Source organism: Mytilus californianus, unplaced genomic scaffold (genome assembly GCF_021869535.1).
Source record: "Mytilus californianus isolate M0D057914Y unplaced genomic scaffold, xbMytCali1.0.p SCAF_8, whole genome shotgun sequence".
NCBI classification, from domain to species: Eukaryota; Metazoa; Mollusca; class Bivalvia; order Mytilida; family Mytilidae; genus Mytilus; species Mytilus californianus.
This window is the reverse complement of record NW_026262734.1, coordinates 102042124-102061466: the sequence shown is the minus strand read 5'-3', so window position 1 is coordinate 102061466 and position 19343 is coordinate 102042124. Positions and strand designations below refer to the sequence as shown.

The 19343-nt window shown below is 32.3% G+C and overlaps 1 protein-coding gene across 8 annotated transcripts in view; it reads left to right on the top strand.

Annotated features, from left to right (window-relative positions):
• LOC127712255 (CAP-Gly domain-containing linker protein 1-like) overlaps nt 1-19343 on the top strand; it is an 85284-nt gene that overhangs the window by 10676 nt on the left and 55265 nt on the right. For 4 of the 8 annotated variants that reach the window (XM_052218591.1, XM_052218586.1, XM_052218585.1 and 1 more), the window contains 9 exons: nt 1014-1596; nt 2030-2282; nt 7222-7272; nt 10805-10864; nt 13766-13864; nt 15011-15156; nt 15565-15625; nt 16362-16466; nt 17159-17311. In XM_052218591.1, coding sequence (XP_052074551.1) covers nt 1014-1596; nt 2030-2282; nt 7222-7272; nt 10805-10864; nt 13766-13864; nt 15011-15156; nt 15565-15625; nt 16362-16466; nt 17159-17311 — 1511 coding nt within the window. The remainder of the gene's footprint in view (nt 1-1013; nt 1597-2029; nt 2283-7221; nt 7273-10804; nt 10865-13765; nt 13865-15010; nt 15157-15564; nt 15626-16361; nt 16467-17158; nt 17312-19343) is intronic. The other 4 variants (XM_052218588.1, XM_052218590.1, XM_052218589.1 and 1 more) reach the window with 4 other exon arrangements.

The window sequence follows — 19343 nt, the reverse complement described above, 5'->3', positions numbered from 1 at the left end:
ACAGCTTTTTTAATTGGCTGGTGGGCCTGTGGTTAAGTGTGAAGACTTCACAGTTGGTCATACATTATCACCCTAGCTATCCTAGGCTGGTGGGCCTGTGGTTAAGTGTGAAGACTGCACAGTTGGTCATACGTTATCACACCTAGCTACCCTAGGCTGGTGGGCCTGTGGTTAAGTGTGAAGACATCACAGTTGGTCATACGTTATCACACCTAGCTACCCTAGGCTGGTGGGCCTGTGGTTAAGTGTGAAGACTGCACAGTTGGTCATACGTTATCAAACCTAGCTACCCTAGGCTGGTGGGCCTGTGGTTAAGTATAAAGACTGCACATTTGGTCATACGTTATCACACCTAGCTACCCTATGAGTAGATTATCTGTCTGAGTATGTGATACTGTTGTGTGAACGGTTATTTTGTTATTTCCATGATTAAGTTAACATCAGGTAAATGTCTGCTCACGTAAATTTTATCTTGAGGAAGATTAGAAATGGGCACTAGAACAAAGCAAAAATAAAAAATAAAATAGAAATCACAAAATTTAAAGTCTGTGAAAACAAACCACTTTACAGTTATGGCTGTTGCATTACGACATGCATGGTACCTTGAAAAGGAATGTGGGGAAACCATCTAATTGCTTTCACTGTACTCAACACCCACCCATGAATAAATTTTGGAAGTTTCTTCTCTGGGTCAAATGAATGTTTTTATAGAACGATAACTATAATCAATTGAGTAAGATGCCCTGGTAATCTTAGCTAGGTGATACAAAATTTGAAAAGGTTTAATATATTTTAAAAACACAAATTTTCAATTTTCATTTCTATATTTTTTTAGTATGGGGTAAAATTTGTACATCTGATGATCTGACTCTTTTTGTCAGTCTCTAGAAATCAAGATTGGACAGTCCTAGATGTCATAAAATGTCCATACTAGACACATAAATGTTGACCTTCAAGCAGATACCACTGCAGAGGCCATGTAAATATAACTTACTATACATCATATGTTACAGGCCCTGAATATGAGGTACCACCCCCTCCGTCAGATGATTTTAAAATAGGTGACAGAGTATGGGTAGGAGGGAGCAAGCCAGGTGTGATTGCCTTTCTAGGGGAAACACAGTTTGCCGCAGGAGAATGGGCAGGAGTAGCCCTTGACAAACAAGAAGGCAAAAATGATGGATCAGTTAAAGGCATCAGATACTTTCAGTGTGAATCAGATAGGGGTGTGTTCGCTAGAATTTCTAAATTATCTAGAACCCCAGGACTTCTACCGATGACATCGAAAATGGACGATACATTGTCAGAAACTCCTTTGAAACCAAATGGACCGGCAAGAAGACCAACAACCCCAAGCGTTACACCTTCCAGAGGAGTGTTTGGTTCTAATACTAGTTTAAGCAGAGCATCACCTGCCCCGGGAACCAGACCTGGAAGTAGACCTGCTTTAAAGGTTGGAGATCGTGTGTTTGTTAGTGGGAGTAAGATGGGTACGCTGCAGTACATTGGAGAAACAGACTTTGCTAAAGGAGAATGGGCTGGAGTTGAACTTGACGAAAAACAGGGTAAAAATGATGGTGCAGTTGCTGGTAAAAGGTATGGTTCTGTTTTAATGTGCTATATTTAATACCTTGCTTGTTTGAAACAGAATACATGCAGTTTTTGTTGAAAAGCAGATCTTGCCATCTCACATAAAATTGTTGATTAAATTTTAAATATTCAGCTTTTGTCTGAGCTTACCTATAAAAACTTCAGACCAAATGTTTTTATAAATTATTTCATTCAGAAAAAAATAGATTTGATCATGTGATGTACTTTCTCTCCAAGAGGTGAATTAGAAACTTTGTGTGTTTATTTTGGCTAATTTCATAATTAATTTAAATTTAAATCTGTTTATAAATTGTGGATGTAATTCTCATTTTGATGGAGAGATCCAACCAAGTGTAATGTCAATTCCAGTTATATAAAATATGCAACAATTTCTAAGAGAACATTTGTTCATGAAGAAGATTTTTATATTCTATTTCAGATATTTTGAATGTAAGCCAATGTATGGTTTATTTGCACCAATCCATAAAGTCACTCGTCTAACATCAGGAACAGCTGGTCCGGGAAAACCAGCTACGACTCCTACATCACAGTCCCGGTCTTTGATGAACACAAGTCTTCGTCTTTCCAAAGAGAGGAGTGGTAGTCAGGAATCAGTCAGTTCCATTAGCTCGTCAGCGTCCAGCGTGTCCCGTAGCCGGGTAAGGCTTGGAGTCACCTCACTCGGCAATCAGGTACATGCAGTTTACAAATTGAATATTATAAGCTTTAGATTTGGCTTCAGATTGTGACAATTTTTCAAATTGTTGATATTATATTATTTTAGAGGATCCCTTTTTAGATTGATTTTTTTTTTAAACACAGATTCGTATTTAAACTTCCATGGGGGAAATGAAAAAACATCCATGGGGAAAATGAAAATGAACATGAAAGATAATTTTTTTAAATTAGTTTCAGATGTTCAATCATAATTTCACTATTAGCTTTTCTATTTAATAAACTGAATAACACACAATCATTAACAATTTCTGAAGTGAAAAATGCATTCAAAAAATTCACCAACTAGTGAATAAATAAACCACAAACACTACATTAGAGTTGATCTAACACCTCTTTAATTCTTTTTGCTTTTACACACTTACACCCTTTTTATTTACTGACTGAATTTCAAGGGAGCTAACTTGCATTTTTTTTTTAGATTATTCACTGTTATCCTGTAATTTGGAGTGTGTAAAATTTTTGTTCTCAATTTAAGGCCTAAATATTCAGATCTGTCAAAGGAAATTACTTAGGTTTTAAATTAAAGCAATCAGAACTTTAATTATTTGCTACATTTGAATACCCTTCATGGATATTTTTTTTTTTTAAGAATTTCAAATTTTGAAGTATTCTTTCCTAGAATTGCCCTGGTGAATTAAAAAATGTGAAATTTACAGTTCTTGAATTGTATTTGATTAACTGATGCAGTTTAAATATTTTCTTAAATTAAAGATTTTAAAAGTAATAAAACAACAAAATAATTTATCGATTAAATCGTAACTGGGGACGAGGTTATGGGAAATATATAATATCACAATCTATTATAATATTGTCAAAAAGAAAAAAGACAAATTGAAAATTGCCAGCTCCAGGGGTTTTACTAATATCACCATTTCACAGTTATTTATTTTATTCCATCACTAAAACATCAATTCATCACATCAAAAATATTTGTCTCATCATTCATGGTTATTTTATTTACTAATATTTGTTTATGTTACATATTCATATCAACCATTTTGTTTTGTTTTTGTTTCCTTGGATGCACTAAACTTAAAAAAGATATCAGAATTCTCTTTAGATTGAGGATTCTCCTAAATTTTGATGATTGATAGTGTTTAACACCACTTACCAAGGTGTTGATTGATCGATTGTTGGTTTTTAATACCACTTTCCAAGGTTGTGATAACTGATGTAGCACAGGAAGTAGAAAATGTATATGATTTATTTATTTTAATTCATTTCCGAATTCAGATTAAAACCACAAAAATATATCCTTATAAAATTTAGATCTTTGAGGAAGATCAAAATTTGGAAGAATAAAAACGCAAAAAGAAAACCCCACTACTGGTTTGGTCCTAGAAATTACAATTTAAACTGAAAATTAACCATCAAAGTTAAGTATAATATGGAATGTTTGCCTAATCAAAGGTACACCACACATACATGTATGAATAAGGTCCTTTGGATCACTGATGACTGAGGTTAAAACCAAAAATCTTTTAAATAAAACATATGGTTTTAAACTATTTCTTGTACTCTGAAGACCTCTACCTATGCAACTGCTGTAAACCCTGAATGTAAAAATTAAGTTTTAATAATAATAGCATGACTTATTGTTGTCATAACATTGGAAGTTTAGTGATATGGCTTCCCTTAATGAGCCTCTTCCAGCAATGATCCCAGTGGATCTGCCATGTTGTTTTATTAACACCTGTCTTGTGTGTAATGTGTGTGTGCTATTTAACATTTTGCAACCATTATCCTCATGTTTGGCTTATCATGCTTGTCTTTGCATTGTTGTCTCTAACTGTGTGTTGAGCTGTGAATGATATCAAATGTTTGCATCCTGTCGTCTGCGTGCTTTTTTTTTCATGTTAATTGTTGTCCTCATATCCAGTGCAATGAGTGCATCTATATTTTTCTGTGACTTTATTAACGATAACAAAATTAACCTTCACTTTTTGACAGAAATCACACTTCTTGCCATTCATAATTCTAACTTGAATAAGATTTGGTCATTTATATATTTTGAGAATCTGAGATATTTTATGTTATGTTATTGTTCATATATATACCACAAAATGAAAAGAAAAACATTTAGGAATTTGTCAAATGTCCACAATTTTTCAGTTTTTATACGCCTATCACAACATTTTGGTGTACACATGCAAATCTTTCTTACCCAGAATGCATGAAATGAAATTCCTATTCTAAATTTCCCCATAGCAAGAAGAGTGATTTTTCATTTAACTTTTGTCATTTTCATTGTTTTAAACAGAGACTTCTGTCAGATTTTCATTTTCACTTCTAAATAAATTGTAGCTTTAAAATTACTTTATTTTCTAAAAATTGAATGTTGGTTTTAGAAGACAAGTGACATAAAATGGAAGTTTTGCCCTTTTGGCATTATAGAAATTATGGCATGGTCAACAGAAGTTTCTGGTTGGTTCTAATAACATATATTTATCATCCAACATCCTGGAGCTGTTCACACTGCTTTTTCTCTACAAAAATCTTAAGTAAACTGCATGTAATCCTATAACTGATGTTTATTTTATATATGTACAATGACAGTGTGTGGCCACTGAAATTATATCTACTTTTCTATTTTTGAAATAAGAAAGATATAAAGCAATCATTTTTTTTTTTTTTTGTTGTTGCTGAAAGTGTAAATTGTGTGCATTATTTATTTGTTTTGACCGATATGCTGATTTATACAGAAATGATCTAGACAGATTTGAGTGGATAAATGAAAAACTTTCTTAGAAAATTTGCATCTACATGATCTATAGCATAATTTTGAAATTTTCTGTGGAAATTTCTTGCTCATTACTGTTTCTGGCCATACCTGTATAAATTGTGAAAATGGTCAGTTGTAAAGGGTTTAATGTATTAATATTATTATTAGTTATTTACACAATATTTAAAATGTTTGACATCTTTGATTTGTATGATCAAAGAAGATGACAAAATTTCATGATGAAATAAGAATTTGTTGCAAGGGGAGATAATAAAATTTTGTATATTTATCTCCCTTTTCACATAATATCACTATAATCAAAGCATGAACAACAGAATTGCTAATCAATATATTATGATGATTTCCCCCATTATAAGCTATTATTTGTCTATTTTATAGTATTCCTAGAGCATGTTCTCCTTCCAATATGTTATGTGTGAGATATATGCTACTACAAACCTAACTCCATAACTACTCTCTCCACCAACAGGAAAACTGGCAATCCTAGTCAATTAAGATTGTAGTCAAACAAATCTGCCATGAGTGGTGTTTGAACTCACAATGTCAGTGTTGACAGGCTAATGATGGCTGTAGATGAACTACTACAGGGGCAGATCCAGCCATTATTAAAAGTGGGGTTCCAACCAAGTATAAAGGGGGCTTCCAACCATATGTCCCCAATCAAAAGCATTGGACAAAAAAGGGGGAGGAGGTTCCAACCCCTGGAAACCCACCCCCTCCCCCCCTTCTGGATCCGCCACTGTACTAAGACCTCTTAGCCACTGAGGATCCATCCAAAAATAATATCTACCCTTCCTCAAAACTGTACTCATGGGGATGGCATCTCAAATGATTATTAACACAGAAAATGTTGTCCACAATCAAGAGATGCATCGTCTGCTATTTTGCCTGGTAAATTCACATATTAAAGACTATAATACCAGTATACCGTAGTTATCATATTTAAACTTAAACATTAGAAGATAGGCTCCTGAAAGGAAAATGTTAACTCAATTTAATTGTGACATCATTCAGTTATTAAGGGACATCCTTAGGGATGTTTGAAAGATTTTTTTTAGTGAAAACAGGATGAAGTCAGGTACATTTTACCTATCATTATAAATCACATGCATTTCAGTTTCTCAAAATAATTTTGTGCCTCTGAAAATATAAACACAAAATTCACAAGGAATGCTGTGTTCAATATGTTTTAAAAAATCTGTGTTAGTAAATGATAAAGATTTTGTATGAATTTAACATTATAAAACTTATTGTCACTTTCATTCTCTACAAGCTAATTCAAAACTACAAATTGGAGACAGTTTAAAAAACATTTTATTTTAGGTTTAATTTGACCTTTAATTGTACTTGTCTAAGTATCATTGACCATCAGCCTCTGAAGAATTCAGTTGGTCATTGTACATGTTGTACAGGATAAAGCAAGTATCATTTCCATTATTGGATGCATCTTAAAAGACAGAAGGTTGCCATGAAGGTGGAGACAGAAATTATCAGAAGTATTACAGTCCGTGGCCAGATAAGCTGAAATATTGTAGATTTTTTCCATCAAGACCCTCAAAGCTGACATTGTTTTGTCACCTGTTGATTCATTTATTTTTGTGGATACCAATTTTCGTTTATATTTGATTTTGTTGTTTTACACTAGTCAGCATTTAAGCTTATAGAAAATTTGTACTTCGTTTTAACGTTTCATGAAAATTGGTATTCCACTAATAAGAATGAATCCACTGTATATGTAATGTCATTTCAAACCTGTCAGGCCAAACATAAAATTTAAATTGTTTGATGTTTCCTACCTCCCCGAAAAATTTTATGACGCAAATCGTTTCAAATTTTTTTTTCAAAGATTTTTATCTGCTTTAACAACGTTTTCTTGTTTAAAACATATAACTTATGTTGTTGGCAAAAAAAAAAAATCCCTACCTACTTACCTACCTACCCAACCCTTCAAGGCACAGGTAGGCAACATCAAACAAAGAATTTTTAGGGTGGCCTCAGATTACTACTGGCCATGTATGATATTTCTCATCATATCACAACACTTCCATGATAAACCGAATTTAAATAAACAAGACAGAGGACCAAATGTTCCAGTTCCTGAGAGAGTAAAATCTCCTTATGGATGTATAAAAAATATTTTATTTCTACAGCTTCCTCTTCATCATCAACGAAAAAGAGAACTTACGAGTACACCAATTGCGGTAAATTTTGAAGCTACTTTCCCTTAAAATTGGCATGATTTGGTTTTGGAGCTAGTGATAACTGAAAGATTTGAAATTGTTTTACGCTCTCAAAAATTACAGGAAAATTGTAGATGTCATTCATTCATGAAAATGTGGTGTAGATTTTTATTCCAATGCAGTATTTATTTTGATGATAAATTTGTTCAAAACCAAGCTATAGTTGAACAGGATTTTTTTTAATGGGGATGTTTTTGAAAGACTTCCCCCATATTTGAAAAATTAGAATTGAAATTTTATAACTTTTTCTGCTTTTTAGACAGAACATGATATTTGGACAAAGTTGAATTTTTAATGAGAAAGAAGAAAAATCAACTATCAGAACCAATTTTCATTCATATATCACATTTTAGAAATAAGTTTGAAATTTACAATTTTCATGGCATTTTTCTCAATATGTAAAACAGATTTAGCATGCTTTGAAAGTTTCTAGCATTGAGCTAAATCATACATTCTTCATCAAATGTGTGACTATAATAAATGTATCTGGTCTTGAATGAAGCCGTCCTTAGAGAAAGGTGTCTGGGTTTGGATGATTGATTACATCCGTAGAAATGTGGAGTTGGTTTGTTAGACTTGACGATGTTGCATATTTGTGCATTTTGTTCATTGTTTTTGTTTGTAGTTGTGCTTTGTTGATATGCATGAGTTTGAAAAACAGATTACTCTACCTGAAGTATTATTTGAAAATATTCTTCTTCAATATTTTGTTTGATGGCTTTGTATGTCAATTTGTTTGCAAAGAATATATGATATTTTTAAAAACACTGTGAATGAAATCTAGCATGAAAATAAAGTAAAACATTTGTACTGATATAAAAAAAATTAGCTTTGTTTTTTGTATGAATTAAAAGCATATATGTCTTCTTTTAAATTCATTTTTTGCATTTTACGTTATATGAATCAATACTGCATGTATTTGAATATGTTTATGTAGGACTGCATGATTGTCAGATAGCTTAGTGGTATAGTTCAATTCTTTAATGTTACATATGTTTTTATTATCATAGATATATTTCAATTCTATTGCAAGAACAAAATTTAAGAATTTTGGCAAAGCCCTTGATAAAGGATTTCAACAAATCTATGACAGACCACTTGTCTGAAACTGACCACAAAAATAAAAACCCTTCATCCTCCAACAAGGCTTTTAAAAAAAACAGTGACAATTTTTATTAAAGGGAAAAAAACATAAAAAAACGTTTGTTTTTTTTCTCTCTCAAGAATCATTTAATCATTTTTTGTGTGTAAAATTTCATCTGTGCTCTGTATAGTAATGGAAAATTTAAGTTCTGAATTTCTTCATTATCTATATCCATGAAAATTTTTGTTCAATCACTTTAATGTCTAATTTTAGAACTGTGACCAAAAGATACATTATAAGAATTATTTTAAGAAAAGTTAGTGTGAACATAAAGATATTTCAGTCAGAGCAGAATTGATCATCCATGTTAACAAAACTAATAGGCACTTTCTAATTGAACTTTGCCCTTTTCTGTTTATATGTAGCTAGTCATTGTTTTGCATGCAAGCTTTCCTGCTTCATTAATTGTCTTCTTACTTACTTGTCAATTTTTGTAGTGTTTTTTTAATTTACATGAAAATAAAAAATTTCTACCTTGAAAAACTATTCAAAGCAGTTCTGATTGAAGAAAAGAAATTTTTATTTCACTTTTCTGGAACATTATCCATCACAAACAAAAAAAGAAACATTAAAACGCCATTGAAAAAGACTTGTTAGAAAGGAATGATCATTCAATGTTTCACTCACAACATGGTAAGAACTCTTTAATTATGCAAATTGAATGCTGTAAAAGTTCTATGATTACAGGAGTGCAGGATTAATAGGGTACTAGTATACGTTTAAAAAAAAACATTTTGTGAAGTGAGGAATGAAATCTATGGAAACACTTTTCCATAACTTGAAAGTGGATAATAATGATGAGATCTGCATTGAACAAAGGTGGCAGTATATAGTTGTAAAATTGTGATGCAGAATATTTTTACGCTGTTTTTGGTACACATACTATATGCTTTAAGTATCCTTAATAAGCACAATGCCTGTACAACCAGCCTACCTGTATTTCAAAACACATCCAGAATTTTGAGGAAAAAAAATTATGAAAAACGTTTGAATTTTAAAGCACCTTTTTGGGGGATAACCTAGTTTGATTGTGTGAACTTGGTTAGATTGAATATCTTAGTCTTATGCAAGAGAATTAGTACTTTGAAAAGTATAGATTATATTAGTACAGTTGTCAACATTAGTTGCTAGATTTTTAAAATGATTTTATATATATAACTGTGAATACTTGTTATATTGGTTCCAAAATCTTTAACAATTGTAAGGCTTGTAGTGAAATGTAAGAAATAAATTGATTATGTATTATACTATAATTGTTATGGCACATCATTTTGAAGCCTTCAAAAAAATATTTCAAATTCACTAAATTTATTTTTTTCTTTCTTCAGGTTTATGTATTCACAGTTTTGATAGAGTTCTCTCCCTTTACAGTTATAGACACACAATTCCTTCCTTTACAGTATAGTTAGCTTACATAGGATAAGATTTTCAATTAAACCATATGTTATTTAATAGGTCCAGCAATATCATGTTCTTTAAAAATATTTCATTGTTGACAATGGTTGACATAGTTACAGTTTTAGTGTTTGGTATGTTAAATGTGAACTCTGCCTTACAGGATTAGGATGACAGCTGTTAGCGTAAAAAATATATTACAGGATCATTTTTAAACTTATAGAACAATAACACTCCTGAAATAAATACTCCAAAATTTTTAACTTTGACAAATGTTCATTTTATTGCTACTGAAAACAATCATGCTTAACATTTCAAATGTATGTTTTACTATGAACTTTACAAAACTCATGTAACCTCAGATATTATTCAGAAATAGATTTTAAAGTAATTGTAAGTAGTTAAGGAATGAAAGTTATATAGCCTGTTCTTTTCATTTAGATTGAATATATAACTGGTTTGTATAATCAGAGTAATCATACCAAGAATTATTAAACTGTATGCTTACATACGGACCAAAACCACCTGGAATATAGAAATAGGCTTTACAAATTTCTGAGAAACCTACAGATTTGATCAAACTTGCACAGTAATTATAACCCTTACAATACAATGGAAGAGAGATAGTTTTATTTTCACAGGGCCAAAATATTACATGACTACATGTATATGAATTTTTAAGCCTCACCCCTTTATATATATAGGAACAAATTATGTGGATTAATCTATTATTTATAATATATGGAAAAAGTTGTTTTTTTAAACAGAACATTTATTGCACATTTATACATATATTCACCAGTAAAAATGATTTCAGACTAAAATCTTTTCTCCAAACATAAATTTTGATTTTATTCTGGGTTCAGAGTTCATTATATAAGATATTGCTGGATAATTTTTTAGCATGGCTTTATACTAATATGGTGTAATGTTTCTGTCCTTTAATTAACACAGGCCAAACCAGGTCATCGGCCGAGCACTCTCAATTTAACAGCAACAACAACTGCTTTGCAGGTGAGTAGAATTTATACATATATACATATATTAGTATATATATTACACTACATGTACATTATTATTTGCTTTTAGTTTCCATTTATATCTTGATGTTTAGAGTGTTCTTTCAGACACTAATTTACTTTTAAGGAAGTTTTAAAGGCCATTGAAGATTTATTTGAAAATCATGAAAGCTCATCTCACTAGTTAAAAAGAAAGCCTTAGTTGAAACTTTTTAGCTCACTTAACCCGAAGGACCATTTTGGTTTGATTTATTGCCATCACTTTGAGTCTTCAATCTTTTCCCTTTTAGGACATCTGCTCTGAAACTATTTTGTCAGAAGCTCTTTATTGTTACTTCTTGTTATGAAAACTATTTAGTTTTGTATATGCAATTATTTGGCCTTGTAGAAGACTTGGGTCATTTTGAAAATTCCTTATCTTTGACTTCAGGGACGTATCTTGCCAATGTATGGAGGAATTGTGGTTTAGGTTACAAAGATTCAATACTTTGACTTTTCATTACCAAGATCACAACTTAGGAATATCTAGAAGAGACCATGACATTATGTGTATATGAATAACTGTATTATGTATATATTCAATGATGAAGTGAATGTAGTAATTGTATCCAATACTACCATGTAGTGATGAGGTACCGGTATATAGTTTTTTACCAGTCTGTCAGTTATTTTTGTTATCAGGTGCTAACTCAAATACTTTTTATTGGATTGCAACCTTACCACGAATATATGGTCACATATAATGATAAAAAGATTCCTATTGATTTTGAGGTCACTGGTGCAAGGTCAAGGTCAACATTTTAGCAAAAGAAGAGGTTTTTGGAAGCTAACTCAATTTGGTCACATATAATGAGAGGAAGAATCCTAATATGATATTGATTTTGAGGTCACTACCAAGATCACTACTGAAGTCACAGGTTGCTCCTGAGGTCAGAGGTCACTCTTTCTAAATTCAAAGTCATAGCTATTAAAGATAGACTGAAATGTATGCAGAAAAGTAGTTTCCAGATGCTTTATCAAATATTTGTTATCAGATTTCAACCTTACTAGGATAAATTGTTGAGGAAGACCCCTATTGATAATGAGGTCACTACATTTAAGGTCAAGATCATAGTTACTGAAAATAACCAATATTTGTGCAGGAAAGTGTTTCCGGATACCAAATTAAATAATTTATTTGAGATTGCAACCTTTCATGGATATCTGGTCACAAATAGAATAGAATATAACATGTATATTGTAAAATGAGAGAATGATCACATACAGGATAATCTTGCGCTCTCAGCAGATGTCTATTTCAAATTATATCAATTTTATTTGAACGATGATTGTGAGACTGCTTCAAAAGTTGTTGGTTTTGTGCCTCATTGATGGCATGCATGTTTGCAGTGGTGGTATATGTATACAGTTTCTGAATGAACCCTTTTGGCAATGTTTTTTCCATTTCTAAAACTGCATGGCCAGTTTCTGAACCAATTTTGACTTAAATGATGTTTTTTCTTATGGTTTGATGAAAAATTTGGCAGCCAGATGACAAGTCCTTAACATGCTAAAAGCTTAGAGTTAAAAGAAAAACATTTGTTGATCACCCTAGCTACCAAACATGGATTTTCTTGCTAAAACAAAACATAGGGATAAAACACAAATAATATATTAGACATATACTGTATACATTTCAAAATCATTTCTTTGTTTTCTGACAAAATATGGCCAGAATTATTCTGTTACTTAATTTGTCCTATAATAATTTAAGTTTTGGGTACATTTATACATACTTTTTACTAAGCTTTTAGTTTTATTGTATGTTTCTGTCATAAGTTTCTGCAAACTTGCATTATATCCAGCTAGTCGTTTTGTGGGAGTTGATACAAACGGATTTTTAGCTTTCAGTAGGGGATTGGCTTTGATCCCTTGATTAAAGAGAAGGATGGTTTAGTCAAAGTTTTGATCTCTATTCTGATGGATCCCTAGAGAAAGGAACAAATGATCCTAAGCCTATTCTATTGAATAATCAAACATGCATTAACTGTGTAAATGTTTTGGTACATAGCCACGGTATGAATTTGATTTGCTTGATTCAAGTTAGTGCAGCAGACAGCAAAGAACTCTATATTTTCACTGAAAGGAAGGCAAGTTGTTGTGAAATTTGTCAAACTGTTTCTATACTGTTAATATTTGTAAAACCATTTAGTTTGAGATTTCCTTGCATTATGACCTTTGGTGTATAAATGAAAATTGCCCTTAATAGATCCCTCCTACTTCATTAAAATCTAGTCCGAAATAAATTGAGTTTTTGTGAGAGTTACTTAAAATTGAAAATATATATTTGTTAAATAATTGTTTCTTTTGCCATTACTACCACCGAGATAAGAAATTGCATTTTCGAAATGGTTTGTTACAGATTAAACTATTATTTTAAGACATTTTCAGATGTGTCTCTTGATATGATGAACACAATTGCTAATTAGGGCATAAATAGAAAGATAGAATTTGAAATTGAAGTAAAAAAAATTACAAAATGTGTGATAAAGGAAATATGCATACAGTAGCTGAAGATAGAAATGGGTTACATTGGGATGTATTTTTGGTTAGAGTTGACATTTTCTAATCTTGGAGATAAGGTTCTTAGTTCATGACAGTTAAAAGATAACATACTATGCTCAGTGATGTTTTTATTTGGTCTTCAAATTATAGTGGATTTATTTATGGTCTAATATTGAAGTGTGTGACTATGATGTTGCACATATAACTTGCAGAGTTGTTGTTTGAAATCATGGAATTCCAATGATGCGTGAATTGCAGTTTAATAAAGTAGTTATGTCTGAAGAGAAAAAAGTGTTTTTATATTCATTTTCATTAATATTTGATTAATTTGTTGTTTTATTTCAATTTTAAGAAAGCATTAAAGGAGAAAGAAGAACATATAGAACAGCTGCTGAAGGAGAGAGATTTAGAGAGGTCAGAGGTCGCTAGGGCTGCAGCACAATGTGATGAGGTAGTATAATTGAATATTACGAATAAAAGGTTATAGGTCAATGAGACAGCAATCCAATGACACATAACACAAATGACATCTGGAGGTCAACAATCTTAAACAAAAGGCCAAAATCATCTGGAGTCTAAAAAGTTGTAAATAATAAAAACATTGAATATCAAGAATCTGTCATCAACAGTATATTCTCCAAATAACAAAAAAAATCCATTAAGATATGACATAAAATAATATTATTTGATTTGCTTAAAAATGATTTGAGTACTTAGTAAAAACAGTGTAAAATTATATTAGAAGGAAATTATCAAAATGAGATGGGGGCCTCGGTGGCCGAGTGGTCTAAGTAGTTACTACTGTAATCACTAGCCAGTCAACACTGAGGTTGTGAGTTCGAACCCCGCTTGTGCAGGTGCACTTGACTCCAATCTTAATTGACTAGGATTTTGTCAGTTTTCCTATCGAAGGTCAGTGGTTTTCTCCGGGCACTCCTGCTTCCTCCACCAATAAAAACTGGCCGCCACGAAATAGACCAAAAGCGGTGCTTAAAAGTGGCGTTAAAACACCAAAAATCAAAAAATCAAAATCAAAATGAGATGAAACAACTAGGGTAAAGGTTAAGAAATTTAAACTGCTGATGTAGATGATTGTTAGTTATTACAGGTCTGTTGGTTGCCCCTATCGAACATACCCTCATTTTGCATTGGCAATTTTACCTGTTACCCTTGTTGAGCCACTTAGCAAAGCCTACCTTTTAGTTTATTGTTAATTTGTCTTATGAAATCAGCATGATTTGCCACTGGATGTTAATGGAATAACAAACATTGAAAAGTCAAACATTAAATTTAGGTAAAACTTGAGTTCTAGTCGAAACAGACAATTTTTTGGATACAATGAAACACTTTACACTTGAATTATCACCAGAATCACCCTCGAATAGAAAATAAAAGTAAGGTATAGAAGTTTTACTGGTATGCTTGAGATTACCAGCAGAAAAAGAAATCGTCATCTTTAACATACATTGACCTGACATTTACCGTTTAATTGTGTGTGGAAGGCAAGATTTTTACATCTCAAATTATGAGACCAGGAAGAAAAATTATTGCATTATATCACATATGCAGTCATTGTAATATTTGTGTAATTTTGTAGGCTGAAGGTCAGATGTCAATGATGAGGAGTGAACAAGAGCGATACAAACAGGATGTTGACGATACGGTTCTCAAACTTAGGTCCCTTGTAGCTGATATGCAGCAAGAAAAAGTAGAACTTGTTAACCAATTAGATACAGAAAAAAGGTAGATTGAAAAATTCTCTTGGGCCAGTAAAATATTCTGTCAAGAAGTGATTTTTAGCCAAAGAGGAATTACATTTCGTGAATACTTGTGGCTGATGATTTTGGTGTTGCAATTAAGTTTACATCTCAATTTAATATTAAAAAATGATGATTTTGTCTTAGAAAGCAAGAGGACTAAAGAGTTTTCCTGCAAAGATGTAAATTTAATACTATTAGTTACAGTTGTGATTTTTTATCAAATTTTTAGTCCCTTTCTTGCTGATTATGACTCTTTTTTTATTTGCACATAATTTGTTACAGTCTGTACTGCTTAAAGGTGAAAACTCAATTCATACATTTTAGCAAGGTTTTCTAAAACTTGTACATCCTGTTGAAATCCCGACTATACAATAATTATATTTTATTTCAGAAAAGTAGAAGATTTACAGTTCCAGATAGAAGAGGAAGCCATGACCAAGGATGATATGGAGGTTGGTACTGACAGGTTTTAAATGGGTCCTTAATTGTTCAACACAGGGAGGGTTCATATCATCTATGTCTTAAATTCACTAGCTTATCTGTCTATAATATTGAGAACCAAATCATATTAAAGTGCTAACAGTATGAATTCTCTTTTCACCAGATTTACTTGCTCTGACTTGAAGGACCTATGATTTAATGTAGTATTTTTCAGGAACCCATTACTTCATTCTTGATTTACTGCTGCTTAATAGTCAGAAGAAAAACCTGTATTGTATATTTGTTTTCATTTGTAATTTATAATCAACTTAAAAACTTACGGTTTCTCAAAAAATTAAAGTAGCATGAACAAGTCTTTTTATAAGATCATTACAGTTTTTAATTGTTACATTATACAAATTATTCTTCTATTTCACCAGAAACAAAATTTCCCACAGTTCGTGCAGCAAAACTGTTAATAAAGCTTTGTATATATCGTGATGTCTAGCAAGAATTTGACAGTTTGAAAAAAAATTTATTCCAGCTTTCAAGTCCTCAACAAATGACCAAAATCTCTTGAAAAATTTCTGGTCCATTGAGTATAGACATTAAGTGTTCAACAGGATTAAATTTATATAGATTCCTTTTTTTTAGTTGGCTCTTTACATTAAAATTAGAATTTTTATACAATTATATTATATGTGAACTGATAGATGCTTGGTATTATGTATGTTGAAGATGTAAGGAATAATGTAAGATACTTTTCAGTCGAGAACAGAAGAAGAAGAAATGAAATTCAGAGAGATAGAAAGATTACAACAGAGAGAAAAAGAACGAGCTGATAAACTAGAACAAGAATTATATGCCATGAAGGTATTTTATCAAAATTTATAATGAGGAAAAAACAAGCAATGTGAATGTATTATTGTTCATGGGCTCAACCACAAAATTAAGTCCTGAGCGAAAAACATATTTTCCATTGAGTCCAAATGATTTTAATGTAATTTCAGGAATTTTAAAACCTCACAAACTGTTCAAATCCACAAAAAATGAAAGAAAAGTACCCCATCAGTAATACATATATAAACGATCTTTATTCTAAAACAACTCTTTGATTAGTCATAAATGGCCTGTTGCAAAGCATATGTTTTGGATCCTTTCCAGCATACCATCATTTTCCAGGGGCAGTTGAAATGCTGCCCTTAATCCAACTGGACCACTTTCAGTCAAAGTTGATATTGATGATTTTCACTTTAGCTGGTCAGGATTGATCCTGAGTTATAACCCTTGATTGATTGAAAATTGCACCTCATGTTGCTTTCATGCAATAACTTTAGAATGGTTGAACCTAACGTTTTCAAATTTTAATGTTTTTTCTATCGACAAAATCGAGTTCATGTTCAATATTGAATATTTTCAGGAGTTATGGCCCTTGATTGCTTTAACAATAATACTATAAGATTTTACCCAAACCCTGCTGTCATATTTACAATCTCTTGTTATTGTTACTACAGTGTAGATAATTCACAAATAATGTGACATCATGGTGTGTTGGTTTATTTCAGGCAATGGCTAAAGACAATACAGAGAAGCTGGAATCAACAGAAGAATTGAACATAACCTATCTTGATCAGATAGAGGAAATCACTCATAAACTGTCACAGGCAGAAACTAAAATTAAAGGTTATGAGTCAAATCGGCTTGAGGAAGGTGCTAAGGTAATAATCATTAGGTTATTTCAAGAAATTATTTTTAACCTGTCATAAGCCATTTTATTTTAGATATAGATGATTAAAAAATCTTAGGATCTGCCCACCCTTCCGGAGCACCTGAGATCACCCCCAGTTTTTTGGTGGTGTTCGTGTTGCTTAGTCTAGTTTTTGTCGAGCCTGCGACTTTTGTCGCAGAAAGCTCGACATAGGGATAGCGATCCGGCGGCGGCGGCGGCGGCGTTAGCTAACTTCTTAAAAGCTTTATATTTTAGAAGGTGGAAGGTCTGGATGCTTCATACTTTGTATATGGATGCCTCATGTTACGAAGTTTCCGTCAGTCACATGTCCAATGTCCTTGACCTCATTTTCATGGTTCAGTGACTACTTGAAAAAAAAGTTAAGATTTTTTGTAATGTTAGATTCTCTCTTATTATAAGTAATAAGATAACTATATTTGGTATGTGCGTACCTTGCAAGGTCCCCATGCCCGTCAGACAGTTTTCACTTGACCTCGACCTCATTTCATGGATCAGTGAACAAGGTTAAGTTTTGGTGGTCAAGTCCATATCTCAGATACTATAAGCAATAGGTCTAGTATATTCGGTGTATGGAAGGACTGTAAGGTGTACATGTCCAACTGGCAGGTGTCATCTGACCTTGACCTCATTTTCATGGTTCAGTGGTTATAGTTAAGTTTTTGTGTTTTGGTCTGTTTTTCTTATACTGTATGCCATAGGTCTACTATATTTGGTGTATGGAATGATTGTAAGGTGTACATGTCTAGCGGGCAGGTGTCATTTGACCTTGACCTCATTTTCATGGTTCAGTGGTCAAAATTAAGTTTTTGAGTTTTGGTCTTTTTTTCTAATACTATGTGCAATAGTTCAACTATATTTGGTATGTGCGTACCTTGCAAGGTCCTCATGCCCGTCAGACAGTTTTCACTTGACCTCGACCTCATTTCATGGATCAATGAACAAGGTTAAGTTTTGGTGGTCAAGTCCATATCTCAGATACTATGAGCAATAGGTCTAGTATATTCGGTGTATGGAAGGACTGTAAGGTGTACATGTCCAACTGGCAGGTGTCATCTGACCTTGGCCTCATTTTCATGGTTCAGTGGTTATAGTTAAGTTTTTGTGTTTTGGTCTGTATTTCTTATACTGTATGCCATAGTTCTACTATATTTGGTGTATGGAATGATTGTAAGGTGTACATGTCTAGCGGGCAGGTGTCATCTGACCTTGACCTCATTTTCATGGTTCAGTGGTCAAAGTTAAGTTTTTTGAGTTTTGGTCTTTTTTCTAATACTATATGCAATAGTTCAACTATATTTGGTGTATGGAAATATTTTATGATCTATTTGGCAGTCACACAGGTTTTATTTAACCTTGACCTCATTTTCAAGGTTCATTGCTCAGTGTTAAGTTTTTGTGTTTTGGTCTGTTTTTCTTAAACTATAAGCAATAGGTCAACTATATTTGTTGTATGGAAGAATTGTTAGCTGTACATGCCTGCCTAGCATGGTTCATCTGACCTTGACCTCATTTTCATGGTTCATTGGTCAATGTTAAGGTTACTTGGTTAATGTTAAGTTTATGTGACAGTTGTAATAAAGCTTTATATTTAGGACTATCAACATAATATCAATGATTAGTAAAGAAGGCGAGACATTTCAGCGTGTGCACTCTTGTTTATGTTGAGTTTTGTGTACTGTTTGTCTTTTTATTTTGTAGCCATGGTGTTGTCAGTTTTATTTTCGATTTATGAGTTTGAATGTCCCTCTGGTATCTTTTGCCCCTCTTTTAAAAGGATGGTGAAATGAGAAATATAACTCAAACGGAGATAGGCAAGTCAAGTGAACCAACACTTTTTAGTGGTACAAGCTGTATAGTAATCTGGATAAATACTAAAGTATGCTGTGGCTCTCTTAAAACCTCATAAATCCAAACTATAAAAAGACAACAACATCCTGGTTACTGCAAGAAATTTCTTTTACTGTGGTCTACATAATTTGCAACTTAGAGTGATGTCTTAA